The sequence below is a fragment of the Xiphias gladius genome, chromosome 6 (genome assembly GCF_016859285.1).
Source record: "Xiphias gladius isolate SHS-SW01 ecotype Sanya breed wild chromosome 6, ASM1685928v1, whole genome shotgun sequence".
Lineage (NCBI taxonomy): Eukaryota > Metazoa > Chordata > Actinopteri > Istiophoriformes > Xiphiidae > Xiphias > Xiphias gladius.
The window spans coordinates 13,873,036-13,894,908 of record NC_053405.1 but is presented as its reverse complement, the minus strand read 5'-3'; the positions used below and the strand labels follow the sequence as shown (position 1 = coordinate 13,894,908).

The window sequence follows — 21,873 nt, the reverse complement described above, 5'->3', positions numbered from 1 at the left end:
GAGCTCCAGACACTCGAAGCTGGAGAAGGCGGACATCCTGGAGATGACGGTGAAGCATCTCCGGAACCTCCAGAGGGCTCAGATGACCGGTAAGTCGCATTTCCCGGACTTATCTGCCTCATGACTGCGCGTTTTAGATCATATCTTGGCTATTCTGACATTCCTGCTTCACGGCTTTCTAAAATTGACTCCTGTCCAGAGTATTCACTGATCATCGTTTGAATAGCCTAACCGAATTCTCCCCGTCCGTTTTCTCTGCAGCTGCCCTCAACACAGACCCCACGGTCTTGGGAAAATACCGTGCCGGTTTCAGCGAGTGCATGAATGAAGTCACCCGGTTCCTGTCCACCTGCGAAGGTGTCAACACCGAGGTCAGGACGCGGCTGCTCGGTCACCTGGCCAACTGCATGACCCAGATTAACGCCATGAACTATCCCAGCCAGCATCAGCACCAGCACCAGCTCCCCTCCACCGCCGGGCCAACACACCCCTCGTTCGGCCAGTCCATGGTGCAGATCCCCAGCTCGTCCCCGCAGGTCCTGCCCATGAACGCAGTCTCCTGTAAAGGGGGCTCCTCGCCGGCGAGTTTACCCTCAGACGCCACCAAAGTGTACGGCGGTTTCCAGATCGTGCCTGCCACAGATGGACAGTTTGCATTCCTCATACCCAACGCGGCGTTTGCGCCAAATGGCCCCGTTATCCCAGTGTACGCCAACAACGTCAGCACGCCAGTCCCTGTGCCGGCTGCGGTTTCCCCAGGAGCCCCGTCAGGCAACACGGACTCAGTGTGGCGACCCTGGTGAAAAGTGGAAAAGGACCATAAAGACTTTAAAATGACACTTAATAGTTCTGTCTTTGCTCAATGTTAGAAAAGTCTTTTTGAATCTGTTTTTTTTTCTTGTAAATGGAAAGAGTATGCACTATATTTGTACAGTTAACAAGGGAGTAAAGTTCATATTGAAACGAGATTTGTATTGTGGAAGTCCGTTCACTGCATTTTTATATATTTGAGTTGTCTTTTTTACTGTGTGATGCCAAAGATATGTTCAATGCTCTTACGCTGTTCTTCGTTTTGGAAGACAAATACATTTGTAAAGATATTAAAAAACAAAAACAACATGCGCTTGTTTCTTCGTTATTTTTCAGAGAAAAAAAAAGAAACCTGGTCTCATTAATGCGTAAAACTGCAAATATTAGGAATTTGCGCCCGTTCATGTAGTTTAGTTGCTACTTAAGCTACATTATTGTAGACCTTTCTGTGTGCGTAAACGCAAAAGTGAGAGTGGCACACATCTAGTGGGCCACCAGAAACTTTTTCAATTCGGTTCTACTATGGTTGAAAACGTACTTTCTGTTGAGTGGGCTTGTTACACATGAAATCAACAAGTGTTTTAAGAGCGATATTTTTGCACGCATGCCGGGGACGGAAATTGGATAGACAAGTGTTTACAAAATACACTTTTATTAGCCGACAGCATCAGTAATAACGCTTGGTTGCAATAAAAAAAATTAAAAAAAAGAAGGTAATGCTGGACGAGAGAGACCATCCTCGGAACAGAAATGTTTATGGCTCAGTCTCTGCTAAATCAGTGGGCTATTTTATATATATATATATATATATATATATAGGCACAAGTCATATCCTGCTGTATCCTGCAGCAAAAGAACTGCACAGGCTCATTCACTGCAAGTAACACTGGGCCAGACTGTCAGTAAACTGTAGGCTAATTGCAATGCTATTATCGGAATAGGTTAGTCAGGCAGGAGGCAGTGGCTTTGTAATTTTTATCAGGCACAGGAGCTCGACTCTCTGCCGTTGACGTTTGTCAGGCTGATAGCCCAGTTTCCACCTTTCTTGGTGGAAACTTCGGAGCCTTGCAGAGGTCGCTAACGCCATCTAGCAGCGCAGAAGTGCATTGCAGTCTGATTGGTGTTTGCGAGATCGATGAGTGGAGCGTGACTGGCTGCGGTGGACGTGCATCTTAGATGAAGAAGAACACAGCCCCTGTCCAATTTAAGAGAGAGTTGTGGAGACAGGAAAATACTCCGACCATTGTTCTGCAAGTGAAGCCGCAGGAGCGTTTTGTTGGAGAGGGCTTGAGGCTGCACCTATGAGTGAATTAACTTCTCAGACCAGGCATTGGCGGATTTTCTCAATAAAAATGAGTCTTTTGTCTGTTTTGAACCCATTGTATTGTGACATAAAGCTGAACTGCCATTCTTCAGTGCCAATGATGCCGTGGCCCCTTCCGCTCAAAATTTCTCTAAATAGGAGATTACTTATTAGACTAACAACCAACCAATTACTTGAGTTGATCAAGCCCCTAAAAAAAATGATCATTATAAGGATTTCCGCTGTTCAGTTGGCTTTCGCGTCGCCAGCAGCATTAATCTCCCGACAGTATGGAGCAGAGAGGAGCCCCGGGCTGTGTCTTTAATCAGAGCTGAGGGAGTTCCTTGATGCCAGGGGGGGTTGACAGCAGGAGGACACGTTAAACACCTCACCACTGAGCCATGTGGTAGCGCTCTGCTCTGCCCAGGTGTGTGTGCCCCCCTCCAGCTATCTGAGTGTGGCCCTTCTTTGAAGGGTGTGTGTGTGGGGAGGGGGTGCAGGTGTTTGCAATTATCAGTGCGCTAAGAGGCACAAAGTGTGGATAAGTGCCATCATTTTGAATTTCCATCACACCTTTTTACGAGGGGCCATGCATCCCTGTTTGATTGAAGCCATGTGTGTGCTCGTGTCTGTGCGTGCATGCATCTTGTGTGTATGTTTGTGGAGGGTGCTGGGTGAGGACATGCCTGGCCAAAGGGCACAATGGGTGAGGTAGTAGGGAGTTAAGTGGGGGGAGGGGGGTTCAAGGAACGGCCTACCACACGGGAACAGTTGGCCTCCTGTGAGCCAGAGCCTCTCCGCACAGGCAGACACTCCTGGACACACACACACGCACACATACACAAAACGTTCCCACAGCATTCCAGCTGTGCTCGGACCAGTGTCGAGCTTCCTGCCCTTAGCCCCGGGGCCACAGCTGGACTCGGGACGTCTGTTAGGCACGTGGTGTGACCCGGACAACACCCAGCTGCTAAGCCCTCCTGCCCCGCCTCACTGCCTTTCCCTGTTTTCCGCCTACTCCCCCCCGCCCTCACCCACCCACCAACATCTTCAGCGGTCTCTTCCCCTCTGGAGAACAGCTTTACGAGCCTCTCCAATTACCCAGTGCAGTGGCCGAGCTGCCGGAGTGACCGCACACATGTCACAACACGACCGGGGGGTTAGCTGCCATGCGTGTCCATTAACTTTTCCCACACTCCAAGTGCATGCAGGGAGTGAAAGGGGGGAAAAAAAGCCCCTCTGCTTCCTCCTTGGCTCCCTAAGTGCTACCATATGGTCCGCTCTCCCTCTCTCTCTCTCATGGTTCTTCTTTCTCTCTCTCCCTCTCTCTCCTGGCCCATCACTGGGGCTGTCTTTGATTGCAGCCCAGACAAGCAAGAGCTTTATGATTTAAGCCCAGGGCTTGCTGTACCAAGCCCTGGACTCGTTTTGAAGCCAAACTTCTCTCCCTCCCCTCTTCTTCCCCATCCCCTTGCACCCCCCCCCCCCCCCCCTCCCCTCCCTCCTCCTGCAGTTGCAGGGGAAGGCTGTTTTCTGGCAGGAAATGAATAGCTCCCAGATGAGCGCAGGAACCTGAGAGGTCGTGAGAAAGAGGCGAACCCCCCTCCGCAGGCCCGGCCTGTTGCCAGCCGCCGGGGGAATGTGGGAGAGCGCCTCTCTGACACACGCATCTACCCCTTTGCCCTCCACCACACCACCTGACTGACTGACTGCCTGCCTGCCTAGGCGCTGGGCGCTGAGCCTGGAAATAGACTGATAGACAGGGCAACCGCCACCGAGCCAGGCAGCATGGCTCGTCAGCCAGCCAGCAGAGCAGCCAGGCAGGGAAAGGAAAAGCTGTGGGAGGGGGGAGAAAAGTGTTGGATCTGTGTGGGCGGAAGTGGATCCCTGTGTGTTTGCAGTCTGAATCCTGACCCAAGCATACAATACAATGGAAAATTAGATCTGTAATTTAAGTTTACATAAGCCTCATGTATGACCCTGACTGGTTATTTGCGCAGATTTTGTGCATATGCATACACTCACTGACATGCTTCCCTCCCTCTGTCCCAGAGGCATACACTCATTCCAGAGTATACACTCACTCAGACAGGTGTTCCTTGTCAGGAGCAAAGGGTTTTTCCCTTTAGTTCCCTGTGTGCTCAACTAACGTTTATTGTTATGGTTGGACGTGGTCAGAAGTTTAGCCACAGCTGTCCAGGCGTATTTTAGTATCTTTTTTAATCATGGTTCTGCATTAGCATGACATGTTGAGATCAACATCAACATTTGCCAACATTTTTGGCTTGTGACCCCTTAAAATGAAGAAATGTATAATTCTTACCCCCAGATACTGTAAGTTGTAAGCAGATGAAGCAAAAAATGAGTTTTCCTTCAGTTTCCCCAGTTGTTTAATTTCAACAATTTTTCGAGACTTGAAAAGTTGACGAAATCCAGTATTTCACAGGAAAAAAAACAAATATGATAGAAAAATCAGAAGACATTTTGTGGAAGTCAGAAAATGGCCCCAGATTCCAAACCAGGGATTTAGGGACGTGATATACTCACATACAGCACCCCAGTTTCAGGTCAAGTGAGCGGTGTAAAATACAATACACTGTACATTTCACTGTATTATCACCACGTGCATTCACATACAACCATGGACATGGTTCTTAGTGCTAATGTATGGTTTTGTGCGGTCACATGAAGCAAATAAACAGCAACGTATAACTTGGCTCACATTTGACACTTATCCGTAAAAGCTACTGTAGTCATGGACAGAGTCAGAGAGCTTGAAATCATGTGCAGTTGCAAAAGGGCATCCAGATCTCATGTACCCAGTCTCCACTCCCCTGTTATTAGTGTATTACTCATCAGAGTTGTTCTGTTCTCTCTTAGCAGCATACACAGTGACTCAGTACCCATCTATCTCTACATGACGTACCCCCTTATGCTTCCATCTCCCAGTCTCCCTATCTTTCTCTCTCACACTCTTTCTTTGTCTCAACACACACACACACTCACACTCAGTTTTTGCAGAGCTTCTATGGTAACCTGTGGGCCCAGTAAACAGGACAAGCTGTCTACACACAAATCCCAGCAGTGTGCGTGCCCACTTTCCTTGGCTCACCCTGCATGGCAACAAAAACCCTACCAGAGGCTCCCACCACCAGCCCATTCAAATGTCAACCACCTCGTTTGAAGTCGCAGACTGCTATGTAAATCAACGGTGTTTCTCACCAGCCCAGCCTCTCACACATACTCAAAAACAAGAACTCCAGCAAAGGTGGTCCTGTGATGCTGGATGATTGTTTCTTTTATAGTCTCCAGCCTTTAGAAAGGGTCTTTTTCATCCCTATAGCCTATCCTCCCAGTTTTGGTTCGTAAACATGTTGTTGAGGGGTTTTGGTGGATGGTTTCAGAGCATGATGACTTGAGGAGAGCAGGACATGGCAACCATACGAAGCTGTCAGTTACAAAGTTGGCACATCCCCCAACTCTGGGCTTTGACAGTGATGACCCCATCACACTGCGCCTTTGTATGACCTGTCCTCCAGCTACTCTGTAACCCAAGGCCAATTGAGTGGGAGGGTTTCCCCCCTCAGCGACCATCACAACAAACAAATAGACCAGGCAAACAAGTTCCCACCACACCAGCATCCAAACAACTGCCAACGGTGACAGTTTGGTTGGTTTTGATATCACACAAAGAGGTTCTTCATGAATCACTTCTGAGCCTCTCGCTTTCATCCTTCAAAGCCAAGTTTCCCAACCTTAGGTCATAGCCCCTAAGATTTGTCCCCAGAAAAACACAGGGAACTCTAATCAAAAAGACAAGATTATAATAAACACTAACAACAATAATTTGAAATGTGTAAAATAGAAGTAAATATTATACATTATCACTACATTATCACTATGATACTATGGGAGTTATTCAGTGTGTGCTCAGAGGGTTTAAGCTATGTGGAGCTGGGTAAGCTCAACTAATTCAATAAGGTTTATTATGTTGCTATGTCCTTTCAACACGTTATTTTATATTGTTTTGTGATCTGTTCTTCAGAATTCTGGGAAAAAAAATTTTACTTACTGTATATATTGCATTTGTGGTTTTAAAGACAACTTTGATGGTCCTAAAGAACCAAAATTAAACAAATTAATAAACTAATCAATCATATAATTTATCATATCATGTATTTTCAGATTGCAAATGATGAAATCTGCATAACTACTCAGGGTATACATACAGCTTATAGTAAGTGATTTGAAGATATCCACCACATTTCCTGCTACAACCATGTATCTCCAGAACGTTTGACAAGCTAAGAAATAACCCCTGTTTTCAGCTTTCTCTCAGTGATTATATAGATTTCCCAATGGGCTTTTAAATGGTTTATTAATTTAAGAAATTGGAGGTTTTTTCTAAAGGAATAGTTAATATTTCATTTGCCTTGTCTGAAAATAATTTAAATCACCAAATTTTGAGATATACAATTTTTTTTCCGGACATGACTGAAAACTGCTAGGGATGACAAGGATGAAAAGGATTCTTGCCTTTTCTCTCTGCCTCCACAAGAAGGGCAGAAGTCAGGGTTACCTACAGTTGAGCGTCGCTCTATGCTATGATAATCTTTTCTTGTGCATGAAGTACATGACTATCCAGTCTGAATCTGTTCCCACATGTGTGCCTTCAAATGGTAGAATGTTGAGATGATTTACTTATATATTTCGTGCTGCTGTATGTGTGTGAGAGAGAGGTTACGGTAGGTAACTGCTCTGAGTCTACAGTATGGATGTCGTCAGGTGTGTGCGAGCATGCTTGCGGCTTACCAGCTACTACTTTCACACTACATCATCATTTTTGTCTGGTGTTTTGTGTCTCTCTGCACATGCAAGCGAAGCTGAGATCAATTAATGTGGCCCAGGGAGACTCGTGAAGTGCAGCAGGAGAGGAAACACACCCCTAACACACTCAACTTACACACTGTTTGGCGCTATGATCTACGAGCTCTGCCCTCGCGTGGCTGGTTTTATTTTCCCTTTTTTTAACAGCCCCTCTGTGGAGGCTCGGGCCCCTCTGAGATGAAGGGAAAGAGAAACCAGATTTTTTGACCCTTGAATACATCAAACGGGTCCGGATGTCCAGCTCTTTTTCACTCTGATGGAGCTGGGGTGGAGTCAGCTAGTTCGATGTCAGTAAATCAACACACTGGCTATTGTTGTTGTAAAGTCATGATGATGGTGTTAATGATGTAATGTTAACTTCAAGGCCACACACCGGAGCATGGGATACGGAGACACGAGTTGTCGGCACAGAAACTGATGGATTAAGTCTTGACTGTGCAAACAGTTTTGTTTGTGTTCTTTTCATGCCATGCATGTTAGTATGGGAAATGATGGTAATGTGCTCTGCAAGAAGAAACTCCTCCACAAATGAGAAATCCTGTAGAGACAGCAGTGTTTTGTTTGACTGCTGGGTGTGTGTAGCTTTGTAGACTGTTTGTAGTCCAGTCTACTGTGCTTCCATACATACCTTTTGTGACATTTTAGTCATCATTTTAATGTGCTTCTGGTACTTGCCTTGCGCTGACAGTGCATTTCCTTCCAATTTAATGTTATAGCCTACTGTAAACCTGAAATTGCCATAATTCTTAATCACTGTGAGTGTGTCCTTACCATTTAACACTCAGCTTTGTACTATTCCATCACCCATTGGAGGTTTCCACAAGGTGTAGACAATGTAGGACAGAAATATTAAAGCAAACATTCTGTTTGAGCAAACTTTTATGCTCCCTGCAGAAAGCTGATTGCAAGGATGACATTAATTCCCACCTAAATAATCTAAAAAAAGAATCCGGGCTTCTCAAGTAGTACCAGGTGTGTGTAGATTGTCCCATAACACAGGAAAAAAACATTGCACACTGAACAAAACACTTGATGCAAAAAAAAAGTACCAGTTTATTACATGTGCTAAAAGGTGAGATATGTGAAGAAAAAGGGAAGTTTTTCATACGACCATTGTCCGTACAACAGAATAGAACATTTTTCACACGGTCATCTTTTGGACATGTAATATTGATCCTTTTTTGCATCTGAAGAGCTTTACATTTTTTGTTAGTGATTCTTTTTATGATATACAATAAACTGGCGATTTTATGAAGGAAAGGTGAACTTTTGGGCACAAAACGCCCTTAATTTTTTAATGAAAATGACTGTATTTTTTTATTAATCTATCCTGTATTCATGTCCACATTTGAAACACAAATGAAGCAGCTGTGGTGACATACAATGAAACATATTGAGTCAACTCAAAATTTAGCAACTTTAAAGGGAAACACTTCTCCTCAATGCCATCATGGTCTTGTTTTCTCCTTTTTTTCTCTTTGTTGGTTTTACATTAGCTTTAGTTTGGTCACTGTTTGTTAGCCTTCCACTTAAGTATTTCACCGCTGAGATACATTGCATCATGTCGGTGCTCAGAGACATGAAATAGCATTATCCCACCTCCCTCTGCTCCGTCCAAGCAAAAGCAGCCTAAACTGTGACGTGGACCAGCAGTTAATCCTCTTTCCCTTTTTGGAGCCAGTGGCGGAAGCCGCAGAGGAGCTGGCCCCAGAGATACGACCACGAGACGCTGTAGACACAAAGCAAGCCATGTGTGCGTGTGAGAATGTAATTGTTTGAGGCTGTGTACAATAAAGAGTTTGTCCGTGTCATTTAGAGTGTGTGAGGGTGAGTGTGTTTGTGCGTCTTTGCTTGTCTATCTGCCTTCCAAACACATTGACAAAGCCCAAGTGTGGGTTTAAACTAGATTGTGCATGTTTTTCTGTGTGTCTGTGTGTGTACGTGTGTGCATTTGTGTGTTCCATACCTCCCACCTCATACGTCTGTGTAACTTCACCTTTGTGGAGCGTATTCTCAAACACTCCCACTAGACCCTGTTATCTCAGCTCCGGGTTTGCATCATGAACGAGACAAATGTCTGTGTGTGCTTGTGTGCGTGTTTGTGTTTGTTGAGTCAGGGTACTGGCAGGCTTGTCGTGGACTTGTAAACCCCTTTTTCTCTGGGAAACACGTCCGGTGTGATTATCCCTGAAGCTGTAATGCAGCCACGTAGAGTGGAGAGAGGAACTGAGACCTAGGAAGAATAAGTGGCGTGTTTCTGATGGTATTGTGTTGTGTGGTCAAATACACAGAGCCTTCGGTTCGCTTCGGTTTTCCTCAAGCAGTAGCTGAGGGAGGAAGCAGTGTGTGCTCCCTGAGAGCTAAGATAAGTCATTGAATCAAAACGATGACTTAGTGAGTGAGACAGCATGGCTGCTATACATTGTAGGAGAGCTTGTTTGTCTAACTTTACGTTCACTGCCACCATTCGGTGCCCATGAATGATGTAGTGTGACCTTTAATTTGTGTCCCATCCCAATCAAAAAGTTATTTTTGGCTATGTTTAACTGTAACCACAATCTATCCCAAGTATTTGCCACATTGCTCTGGTTGCCTCACCTTCACCATAGTTTATTTGCCATATTCACTATATTTCCCTAACAATAACCATACCGTCGTTGTGCAGATATTGTAGACAAAAATCATTTTCAAAACAATGTCAATGGACATTAAAAGTGTTTTCAGTGACCATAATCATGGCTTTTGCAGAATCAGCCAACATCAATCCCTTTTCTTTTGATAAGGTGGCTTATTCCCAAACCATTAAAGTGATACTCCACCTAGGATCTTACCATTTGGGCATGAAACCTTGCACCCATTAGCCTTGAAAGGTGGCTCTAAAAACTTTTAAATTTGCTGGTTAAATGGTAGGAACTAGTTTTCAGTGGAATAACTGACTCATCTGCTATCATCAAGACTCTGTGGTCAGTATGATCTAGACGCTTATATTTTCACCAACTTGTGCATAAACACACAGTTTCTTGCACTGCCTTTGGCTGTATTTTGACAAAATGATGACTGGAGTTTGTCTGTTTTCGCATGCAGATGGACAGCAGAGAAGTTGATTATGTTGCTGGAGGAGTCTGAAGAGTGTCTGTAAATGTTTGATGCAGCATCACTTTAAAAACCCAGTCTTGAATAGGTTTTAATTTAGACAGAAGATTATCTTTCATTCTCTCCACTATTAAAGGGACTCTATCTTACATGGCTTTTCTGTAGGTGTGGCATTATCTCATTCAAAGGTTCAAAGGTGTCAGATGATGGTCTTGGCTTGTGCTTACTGGGCTGCTCACTGGTGATACTGTCAACATTTACGGTACGCAACATGAAAATGTACTGGAAGAGAACAATCACTACTCCTGAACTGACAAAACCCATTGGCTCCACAATGATTTAAATCTCAAAGTAATTGTGACTATGAAGCAATACAACACTCTATATCTCAGTAAACTTTGCAACTTTACACTTCTTTTAACTTTCGATTTAGGATGGAAAAAAAGTTAAGCTGCATGTTCAGTCAAAGTAAACTAGTGGACAACCAAAAATTCTGTGTGCATTGTAACCAGATGCACAGACACTTCTGAAAGACTATTACTCTTCTAGCATTTTCTACAACTCTATATTTAGGCTATTTTATCAGCTGACAGGGTTCTGCTCCTTACAAGCCTCAGAGCTGCCTCATTACTACCAGGAAGAGATGTTTAACTGCACATCAGATCTTTCTTTTTTCAGTTTCATGTGTCCCGTGCTTAAATGGTCCCTTATGATCTGCTGCTTTCTTTCTTAGAATAGACATATTGTCCATAGACCCAAGTTGAAACATTTACAGCCATCGTAATTACTGTCTCTGTGAACACTGAGTCGTAGAGCTGTCATACATTTGCGGAATCAGATAATTTACACGATCCACTAATCTAAAGCTGGCATGTTCACTTCCTCCTTAACTCGGCCAATAGGCATTAGTGTGATTAGCGTGTGGCGTCCTTGGCTGACAGGGGCTGACAGTTTGTTCTGAAGATAACAAAATCTTTCTCTCTCTCTCTCACACACGCACACACACACACACACACACACACATACTCTGATTTTCCCACGTGCTCCACAAAATCAGCCACCAGTTGCTGAGCGCCCTCTCTTTTCCCCTGAAGTGCTGGCTGCGTGCGACCCTCCACAGACGATATCAGGGTAATTGACAGTGACTGGAAATATGCAGCATCATTGAGCCCCGACCCGTGTGACTAACAGGGTTAGAGCCTCCACCCTTTGAGACCGACCCCTCCTCCAAAGCCATCAGTGATATTCAATTTGTGTTAAAGCTCCCTTTGAGGGGCCCGATTTGATTAACATATTTTATGGTATGTAGCTGGGACTGCTTCAGGCCCTGTATTAATAATAGTCAGAGCCCATTATAGCTGACTATGTGACGACAGTGACAGTGAAGCCTGACAGTGGTTTATGAACGCCTCTGTAGTGAGACCCAAACAGTCAGAGAAGTGACTGTTCTTCAATGGGACGGAGATTCCTGATTTTCGCGAGGCCTCCGTGTGATTGTGCAGTTTTTTTGACGGCTCGGCCATGCCAGCTTGAGGCTAATCAGAAGTGATTCATGCAAGCGAGTCACAATGCTGCAGTGGATTGAATTTGTTTCATCTACGGTTCTCTCCATCAGTTATCAGCGGAATGAACCGGACTGCAAAAAAATGGAGGGTAGACAATAGATGCCGTTTGTAAGGGCACTTTTCCCACAGTCCTATCTGTCATGAAAATGGACACACACTGACACTAGGACAAAGCGACAGACAGACGCACACTCGAACCCGACTTCCGAGAGTGTCTACAGTAAGGACATTCCTGTGCTCCACACGCCTGGATCATTGTCTGCCGCAGCCGTGCAGCAAACAAAAGAGGCGTCCTCTCTGCCTCCTCTGCCTCAATGCCACAGAGCAGTAAAATGTAACCATGTTACCCCATAAATGAGACTCCTCTCCCCTCAGTTTTTATAGCTGGTTGATGGAATCTATATGTATGAGGAGCCCTTTTCACTGTCTCTTGTTAAAACCCCTAAAGTCCTTCAATAAATGCTTCCATGACACAGTTTATTTCAGTGGGCTGGCACAAAGGAGAGCCCCCTGTAAATAAATGCTTTTGTTTAACAAAAAATACTCACTAATATCATTCAGCAGCAGCGAGTCTTGTGATACTCGTGCTGAAGCTGTAAGACCTATAGAAGCCTACAACATAACCCTTTTCTCTGTGTTTTAATTTACCGCACGGTAAGCAGCCTTTGAAAGCAGACTGTATAGGTTCTCATATATGGGGTAGCAAGGGAGAAAGTGGCAAAAGCTTAAGTTTCGCCCTGGGCCTGTAATGGTTTGAAAGAATGTAAAGCCCATGACAAAGGCGACTACGTGGAGAAACAGAGAACAGGTGGTCATCGCTGTGTCCGCCAGCGTCAGCCCACAGACATGAAATCAGCCGGGGGGTTTAGATTTCAGTGATAAAGACCCTGAGGTTTGTTTGCTCTTTATGCCTGCAAAGATGTGTGAAAAGATGCCGGACCTCTACCCCCTCCCCAGGTCTCCCACCAGCCTTGGAGCTGGGAGTAAGAAGTTAAGGATTCCAGCGGACAGGAAATCGTCCGTCGGCGCTCAATTGGGAAGGACAGATTGGATATGTGGGTGGAGGACAAGGCCTTGACCTCTGTTCTTCTCAGTATCTGTGGTGTTGCTGGAGATGTTAAGGGTGCGCTTGGGAGGAAATGAATAAACCATCAAATGAAGTGGTATGTAGTTGAAAAGCAGGCAGGCATGCGATATAAAAAATATGAGATTAAATGAAACTTTATCTTAATCATCAGCATGGCAGAATTCTTCCAGGTCCAAGCAGTAAGATATCTATCATGCAAGTACAGACTTCTAATTTCATTGAAAGAACATTTAATACATTGACTATAGCACTGTCATGAAGGGGACAAGGTCTTTTAGTTAAATTTTTACATACTTTTTTTTAGTCTTTTAATTTATTTTACTAGATTATGCTTATAATTTAGAATAATATGTTGATGGGATGAGAATCCCTCCCAAAATGATGGCTAACTTATTCAAGGTAGTAACTGTTTGCTGTAGAATTAAGGCATAGTCATTTTTATCACAAGATAAAGACTGAGGGAAATTAAAACGCAGAGAAAGGAGTTATCCTCTAGGTTTCTATAGGTCTAACAGAAGGCTCACTGCTGCTGAATGGTACTGGGGTGTATTGAGTTTTTGGGTTTTTTTCTTTATTTGGGCAGAAGAACATTGTTGAAATTTGCAAGTTCCCACAAAAATGTATTAATGCAAACCCTTTTGCCTGGTGAACATCAGTGTGTGGACAACCTCTCCGTGTCCTTTGTATGGTGTTTTTGTCCTGCAACTCTACTGTGGTTTTGTGTGCACACTGGCCAACTTCTTTGCCAAAAACATTCCTTCCTTCTCTGCTGCATCTACACCTAAGATATGCCAAAAAACAATTTTCTCATAATCACATTGTTTCCATTGCTGCAATAGGGATAAACCACTTGATTATTTCTTGTAATTTTAATAATTTTTTTAATAAAATGAACACTGGTGAAAAGAATAAAGAAACTAAACGGAGAAGTGATTGCACCCTAATAACTGCACATACAGGGGGCCACGCAGTGTTTAACTTTGCATGTGTTTGACTTTCAGTGTGTTTTTGTGTGTAACCATGTGTGTCTTCTCCTTATCTATTCCCATCTGTGTTTTTGTGTGTGTGTGTGTGTGTGTGCGTGTGTGTGTGTGTGTGTGTGTGTGTGTGTGTGTGTGTGTGTGTGTGTGTGTGTGTGTGTGTGTGTGTGTGTGTGTGTGTGTGTGTGTGTGTGTGTGTGTGTGTGCGTGCGTGCGTGCGTGTGTGTGTGTGTGTGTGTGTGTGTGTGTGTGTGTGTGGTTTGAGGTTGTTGTAACCAGAGGAGCTTGATGACGGACGAGCAGAGGGGAGGGCAGGCTGGGTAATTAGGCAGCAGGCAGACCTTCAGGTGTGTGATAAAGTTGAGGTGGGGTGGAGAGGATATGAAGGGGCATAAGTGAATTTTATGATTGTGTGTGTGTGTGTGTGTGTGTGTGTGTGTGTGTTTAGCAGAGTTCTGCTTGGCTGAGCTTGGAGAATGCCCATGTGGATCCTGGCAGGGAAAGAATGAACTCCTTTCATCACGTGTAGCTCATTGCTGCTCACTTCCTCCATTATTTGCAGGAAACATTTTTAAAAAGAAATTGAACGCATGCTTTCCAGCTCATTCACAATCCACCTCTTACTGCTTTGTTCTTTTACCTCTCTCTCTCTCTCTCTCTCTCTCTCCTCTTCATTGTAGCATGGGAGCTGTCAATGGCATTTGCTCTGACACAAACTCAGAGCCCCGGCAGGTCCCTGTGCTTTAAAGGGCAGCGGCTAATTAGATATAATGGCTTCCATTTTGTCCCGGCCTTGCGTCATGCCTTTGATGCTGTGATTGGGAGCGCCCTGGGGGGAATACCAGACAATTTTCAATGTCTGATTTGTTTGAAGGGGAGGTGGATGTGATAACAATGATGTCAAGGCAAAAGAGAGTACATTTTAGTGTTTTACCAATGAGTGATATTGACTTTGTCCTTGTATCCTTGAAGTAGGTAATTACTTCTTACACAGAGATGGAGGCTTTGTTTCCCCTTCTGCTGTAAAGCAGTTTGGTGTAACTGTTTGAGGCTGGAAATAAGATGTGATGGTACAAGAAGGACAATTTGTTCCTTTGATCTGATTTTTAGGGTCATTTTGAAACTTTTCCAAGGAGGACTTTAGTCATTGTAGCCACATATTCTGTATTAGAACATCCTGACACCCATCCCCCTTTTGGAAATGGTCTACCTAAATAAAACAAATAGACTTTTTTTTTTTAATTTGGACTTTCCTTTTTAACCTTTGTGTTACATTGCTGGACTTATAGACTGCTATGAATATAGACAGACATGGTATTTTTGAGGATGAGGGTTACCTCTGATATTTATTTTGAGAAAATTTTCTGCTGCTTCAGGACCTTTGTGATCAAAAATTGCTGAATTTTCCTCACTGGAAAGCATCAAACACTCATCCATTAATATCATGAATCACCTACATGCGAGCATCCTGCAGCTTGAGAAGTAACATCTGTACTAACCAGGACAACCTCCACTTAAACCCTGAAACTGTCCCTTGCTGTCGCCCCTTTCCTCCCCCATCCCCCATGAATCAGGTTGACTGCTGAACTAAAGAGGGAGAACCCTTTGAACCTCCTTTATACACACACACATGCACACACACACACACACACACACGCACACCAGTAAAAAGACAAAGATACATAAACACAAGAATACACACACCAATGAGGCGCTAATGGTGCTTGAAGCCGAGCGAAGTTCTCCCTGGGAGAAAGAGCTAGAGAGAGAGATGAAGGGAACAAGGGAAGGAGAGGCGGGCAGCGTCAGGTTCCCCCTCGGCATCTCTAAAATAGGTTTATCTCTGCCAGGGAGGTGTCTCTTTGTGTCGCCACGCCGTGGGCTGAAGTGGGAGAGGATGCAGGCAGCCAGGGTAGAGAGACAAGAACAGGCAGAGGGTGAGAGCACAAGAGATATAGAAGATGGAGGGGGAGGTGAGCCTTCACTGGGATGGGACCACCTGCGTCGCCTTCTTTGCTGGGAGATTATGTGGGCAGACAAAGCGGTGCTGGGAGGGGGGCAGGGGCACCGGGGGAGCCCAGCATCAAGAGAGTGAGCAGCGTGGAAAGTGGAGCTGGCGTGTGTGCCAGGGGTCTGCCACATACTGTACCACCACCCCGCCATCCTCCACACCTCCCCATAACTGCCTTGCTGTAAGCTCTTGTCTCTCAGGGTACCTCCATTCCCCCTCTTTGTCCTCCCTCAGTCCCTGTTTCACTCGTCTCCCATATACTGTAATAAAACCTGACCACTGCAAGTTCAAAAATGTATGGCATATTCCTAATTGTGTGTATATAAAATGTATAAATAAGAAAGTGGAGATACAAATGTTAAATTTGGTAAAAATAATAAACACATTTTTAACTTTTGAGTCAAAATCCTGATTATACAAGGCCCAAACAAACCCAAAAAAACTCAAAAATATTCTTGTGTGCAACACTATTCTGGATTTGTTCATTAGGATTGACAAGTTAACTTTTATCAGCTGTCAGTTTTTTAGTTTTCGAATCTTTGGCATTATGAATTAACTAGGCAAGTTAAAATGAAATCTGCAGTATATTATCAATAAAAAAATAGCAGATGCTTCCCCTTTCTGTTGCAAAAAAAATTAAGTAGTTATACTTTTAGAACAAAGTGAGTCACCAGTGAGTCATTGGGTGTATTTATACAAAGTTGTTATTTTGGGGTCTTCTGAGGACAGATTCCCTCCCAGGTAAGATGTATGCTAATATTGAATGTAATCATTCTTAAAGAAGTTTTGTTGTAGCTTGTTACATTGTGTCATTAGCCAAAACCCAATCTGAACTATAGTGGTTCTCTATTTTACCAGGTAGCTTTCATTCAAACTGCCTGATCTGGTCTATCAAGAAAACAATAGTTCTACCTGGTAGAATAGAAAACTTGCAACACTTTGAGCCCCAAGGTCTGGTGTTTTCCTTCAGTTTCCTCCCCTGCATTATCAGTTGCTGCTCACAAAAATAATATCTGGTCACTTTGGTGCTATTTTTTCCACTTCTGTCTGCTATTTTCTCATAATTCATGTGATTCATTAGATATTATGATTGTCATTTATTACAAAAAAAAAAAGAAATTGCATTGTCAGCAAAAAATTCAAGTTAGGTATTTCCCTTTGGCTTTGTGACATTTGTTTTTCAATCGCTTTCCTCATAGAACTGCAATAGGGCCATCACTGTACTCAGTGAAGTTGATATATTGTGGTTAAAATGCCAAGGCCCTGTGAGCCAAGGTCTTCAGAGTAGATGTTCCCATCAATGATTGGTCAGCCCCTATTGTTTCAGGCACTGTCATTTGTCAAGATTAATAGTTGTTTCTGGTTAATTATTTCAGGCCCGGGTATTGGTCTGTAGCTGAACCCCAGCTAACCCCCAACTCCTCCATCAATACAATGACTTCATTTGGACTTCCACATTCACGGTAGCCAGCCCTTAAGTCTAATAATTGCAGAGTTCCTTTTGTCTTTTTGCTGATGCGGACTATTAGCGGAGCAGCGTGAGCATCTTGGGCCAGGTCTGGGCCACGCCATTTATGATGGAGCTATTCTGTAAAAGTCTCACCCCCCGTCTTGTTGTCCTTCTTTCCCTTTCTAAGAGGTCCCTGAGGAATCCGCAGACCTCAGCAAATTCTCAGCAAGGTGAAAAAGGGAACAGAGGAGAGGGAGAACAGAGGAGGACCGACCACAGAGGCAACCTGTGCTTCTCAAGGTCTAGCTGAATGGGGGTTTTTAGGTATTCATTGTGGCCCTATCTTTCACCCGCTCTCTATTCTTCAAAGTGCTGGCGGAGCCCTGGCTTGGCGTGGGTCTAAGCTTGCATCCTTCCCAGCAAGAGATCTGTGGGCGACACTGACGTTCTAATCATAACCCAGTGGCAGCAGCTTTGTGTGGAGCGTTGGGAGAACTGAGGACTGGCATCCTGCCGCTCACAATCCCTTTGTCCCAATGGAAGGTGCCGCGGCCAGGATTAACGCCGGCCACGATAGAGGTCACCCCAAAAATTAATCCGTCTCCCTCTCTGGTGCTGTGTCTGCACAGAGAACTGGGTGGTAAAAAGGCGAAGAGGTTGTGTTTCTGTGTGCTTTAATTAATTTAATGTAAACATTTATCTGATTTTAGTACCCAGAGCAACCTACAGAGGGTGAGTGGTTAAGTGATCGCTCTCCACTCTCTCAAAAACAGTTGAACATATAGTTAGTGTGCATTGGGAACCAGATAACAAACTAATCTTAGACCATTAAAAGGTTAAGGTTGGTACGTGTATGTGTATATTGACATGCTTGTTAAACTGCATTAGCAGCTGAACATAAGTTAAAGTAATAATCTTATGACTATTTTATACAAATTCATGCCCATCTTGCAATATCAGTTTAATGATGTCACTCAGGAACTATTCAGTCTGTACAGTCATGAAAGCTTTCACATTTTCTGAACAGAGTCTACCAGATACCCACTTTATACTGCCGTTACATTGCAGTGACATTGACTAATTCCAGACTGCCAAGTGAATAGAAAATCTCTTGAGAACAGTACTGCTCTCCACCCACGCTGTCTCTAGTTTCTCTAGAGACTCACAGAGATGTCATAAAAAATATCAGGTGCAACAGCCAATGATGACACTATTACATTTTCAGTTGTCAAAATACGTAATCACTAGAGACACAGTTCATTGTAGCATACATGTTTATCAAAAGTTAAAGTTGGTGGACATGTTTTTTAGAGACATGTTTTTTCTTTTGTCAGAGAGAAGATGATTTAAATTTATACTAATTTTTATATATATATCATATAGTTTGTGAGGTTTTTATCTTGTCCATCCCCTCTACACACAGGGGATGAAAATCACAGGAACACATTACAGTATAATTCAATATGCAGATCAAAGAGTTTCTGGTGCAGTTTCAACAAAACAAGGAACATTATATTCTTCATAAAAGAGGTATTCATTGCGAGGCTGCTGTGATGGATTGCATTATGTTGCATTGGTGGTGCCATTATTGTGTTGAACCCCTGTATTGGCCATCAGTTTTATCAACAGTGATCAGTATTGAAGGATGAACTGCATACAGTCTTAAAGTGTACACAACATGCATCACAAAATATTTACAATTAGTTAATGTGTGATGATAAAACCTTTAAGATCTACATGTCAGTTTTTCAGTTTGAATGATTCTAATAGCTTTTTAAAAGGTGTCACACTGTATATCTAAGTGTTTTTTTAACTCTCAAATGAGCCTTGTAATCCTTCAATTGAAATTAAGACAAAAAAACACTAAAACTGGACGTTTTCACTCAAGTGCAGCGAAATGAAATCCGTATGCTTAATGAGACATAAATCAGTTGTCTTTATATTTTGTCATAGTATTCAAACAGCTCATCTGTGCAGTAGCCGTCCCCTGTGACAGTGACGGAGTGTGTGATCATAATGATGACCCTGAGGATGAGCCCACATTCCTCTCCCCAGCACGCTCCCTCTCTCTCACATGTCCACCATGCAGACCCCCAGCCGTCATGTAATAAATGTTCAGTGCCATAATCAATTTGCAATGCTTGGGGAGCATCTCTCTTGATTTAGCCTGTTAAAAAAAAGGGGGGAAAGAGAGAGAAAAAGGATGAGGCAGAACACAGAAGACAAGAAGGGTCCCTGTGAATGTGGTGAGAGCGTGAGGCAAAGAAGAGGGAAGGGGGCTCTATTAGAGAAAAGACTTCCCGTGGCGTAAATAGTATTCATGGAAGACAGAGTGGTCATGGAGGATAGACAAGGGTCTTCTTTTCTGTGGAGCTCGAGTTGACTCATTCTCTGCCTGGCTTTTCTTCCTGATGCGGCTCGCCAAGGGGCTCCTTTGTGCCTTAGCAGCAGGTAGCAATGGAGTGGCAGGTCAACTCTCGGGCCAACACAACTACCCCTTTCTCCCACTGACCCCTGCTGGGTGTTTCTCTGTGCAAAAGTGAAAGTTTAATATTGTGCATGTGTGTGTGATGAAGAAGAGGAATTCACAGCAAACCACAAATTTAATCTTTTGTTAAATAAACTACTGCCACTACAGCTTCGGCACATATAATTAGTTTGGTCCTGTTTTTAAAATCCTTTTAATCTGATCTTTTTTGATCTATTGCATTCACTTTATTTTGTCTGAGAGTTGCCTGACAGCCACTGGAAGCCAGCCGACTGCGGGAAGAAAAAAACCCCCCAAATCTAGTTAAGATTTGATTTCCTACAATTCCTACAAAAGGGGAAAGCCATATTTTATTGACCCTTGCTTCCAATACACATCTTTGACCCACAGCAGCCATAGCTTTCATATCCTAGGTTTTATAACAGATTGGATGCTTTTTATCCCAGACTGTTTTCTTTCTCTCCCCATGGTAACTCGAACAGTTTTCCCAGTGGGTGGTTCACTCGGCCGCAGGGCTGCAGAATGGAGTTGCCCACATAGCACGCAGCCTAATCGAATAACTGCCCCAGCATGGCGCCCAGCGTGAGTGTCTTCCCCAGAGGGGAGTTTGACCGGAGGCTGCAGGTACCTTTCATTGCCGCCTAGCAGGCTGGCTCCTTTCCCCAGTGTCCTGCTGCTAGAAATTTGTCGGCCCCCTCTGGGCTTCATTCTGGGAGTGTCAGCTGTGGGGCCCCTGATGGGAGATTTGTTGATATGATAACTCGATTAGACTACAGGATGGATGACATGGTGGCAGCAAGCCAGTCTGCAGCACACAGGGAGGTGCTGACTCCTCTTCTTAACCTCTCCTCAGGAGCCCAGCGCTCAGCACCTGCCCTCAGTCAATCAGCCTCACTGCACGGGATGGTGGCCGAAGGAAAGGTTGAGGTCAGGGCCTGTTTAGATATGAAGGATGGTGCAACCTGACATCAGCCTACAGGCTTTTAGCATCAGGACATCTGAAGGACTTTCCCTCTTTTAGTGTCTCTAACTGTGGCATCCATTGAAAAATCCTGAGCAGAAGCAGACAGTCATGCAAATTATCTTTCCATTTAGGTCTATTATGTAAGTGGTAACATCTGTAATTGTCTGTCATGTGAGGTATACCAGGTACCACTGGTATGTAAAAGGATGCGCAGTTTCTAGCTGAGCTCATTGTAGAAGGAATTTACAGTAAATAGTTGTGAAAATAATTTTAATGGTGTATCATTCATAATTCTAGATCACTACTCAGGAGTCTTGTGATCTTGTTTAGTATGTCTCTCTACAGTGCTGTTAAAAACTGCCGTTCAGGTACATTTCACAGTTGAAATCAGATGGTATAGAATTCTCTAGGGTTTAATTTGCTGAGATCGCAGGGGTGGTAAAACTTTCCTAACAGGTTTTCACCACTGTTAGGATAGCTAAAAACACTTTTAGATGCACAATACCTTCTCTGTATCTCCTCCAGGTTATTTGCTACATGGTGCACTGGGGCCACTCAAGTCAATTAAGTTCACATCTCCACTTTGGCCAAACAAGGGATTGTGGTGATATGAGGAGCGCTAAAGACCAACAGGAGCCTCCCCTTCCCAGCCCAGGCATTGAGGAGCAGCAAAAAGGACACCAAACAAAGGGCGGCCCCTCTGTGTCTCAATGACTCCTCTCTTTGTTGCCTTCTTGGGCCCAATAAAGGAAGAGGGACGCTCTTGTTTGCCCAGGAGGTGGTTTAATGGCCCTGGGTAGAACAATGGCACCACATTCAAGCCATCCAGAGGGGCTCATTATATGGGGCCGTCCCAAAGCGCGGGGTGCTTGGACGTTCCCAGTGGAGCGTTGGGTGAATGGTGGCGATGGGCGGGGCAGGCCAGGGAGGGCACACAGGGGGGAGAAAGGAGACCATTGAGGTGACAAGCAGGTTCCATCTGCCCCCAGTGCCTCCTCACCTTGCATCACGACAGCTAGGGGCCTCTCTGTGCACAAAGGGCAAATTTAGTGTGTCGGGGTGGCTTAAATCGCTCACTTTAGAAGAGTCCATTGAGAGAAATATCAACACTGTAGACCACGGAATGGTGCATTCAGCCTCTCCTGCCCCCTTCCCATTGACTGAGTTCCTTTTCCTTTCAGTCCTTTTCTCCTTTTGGGACCATTCAAGTCCCACTTCTCTCATCTCCCAAACTC

At 44.2% G+C, this 21,873-nt stretch overlaps 1 protein-coding gene across 3 annotated transcripts in view; it reads left to right on the top strand.

Annotated features, from left to right (window-relative positions):
- The window catches only part of her6 (hairy-related 6), a 56,636-nt gene extending 55,517 nt beyond the window's left edge, over positions 1-1,119 (top strand). For all 3 annotated transcript variants that reach the window (XM_040129692.1, XM_040129693.1, XM_040129691.1), the window contains 2 exons: positions 2-89; positions 262-1,119. In XM_040129692.1, coding sequence (XP_039985626.1) covers positions 2-89; positions 262-803 — 630 coding nt within the window. In that variant the 3' untranslated portion in view covers positions 804-1,119. The remainder of the gene's footprint in view (position 1; positions 90-261) is intronic.
- The last annotated feature ends 20,754 nt before the right edge of the window (positions 1,120-21,873 follow it).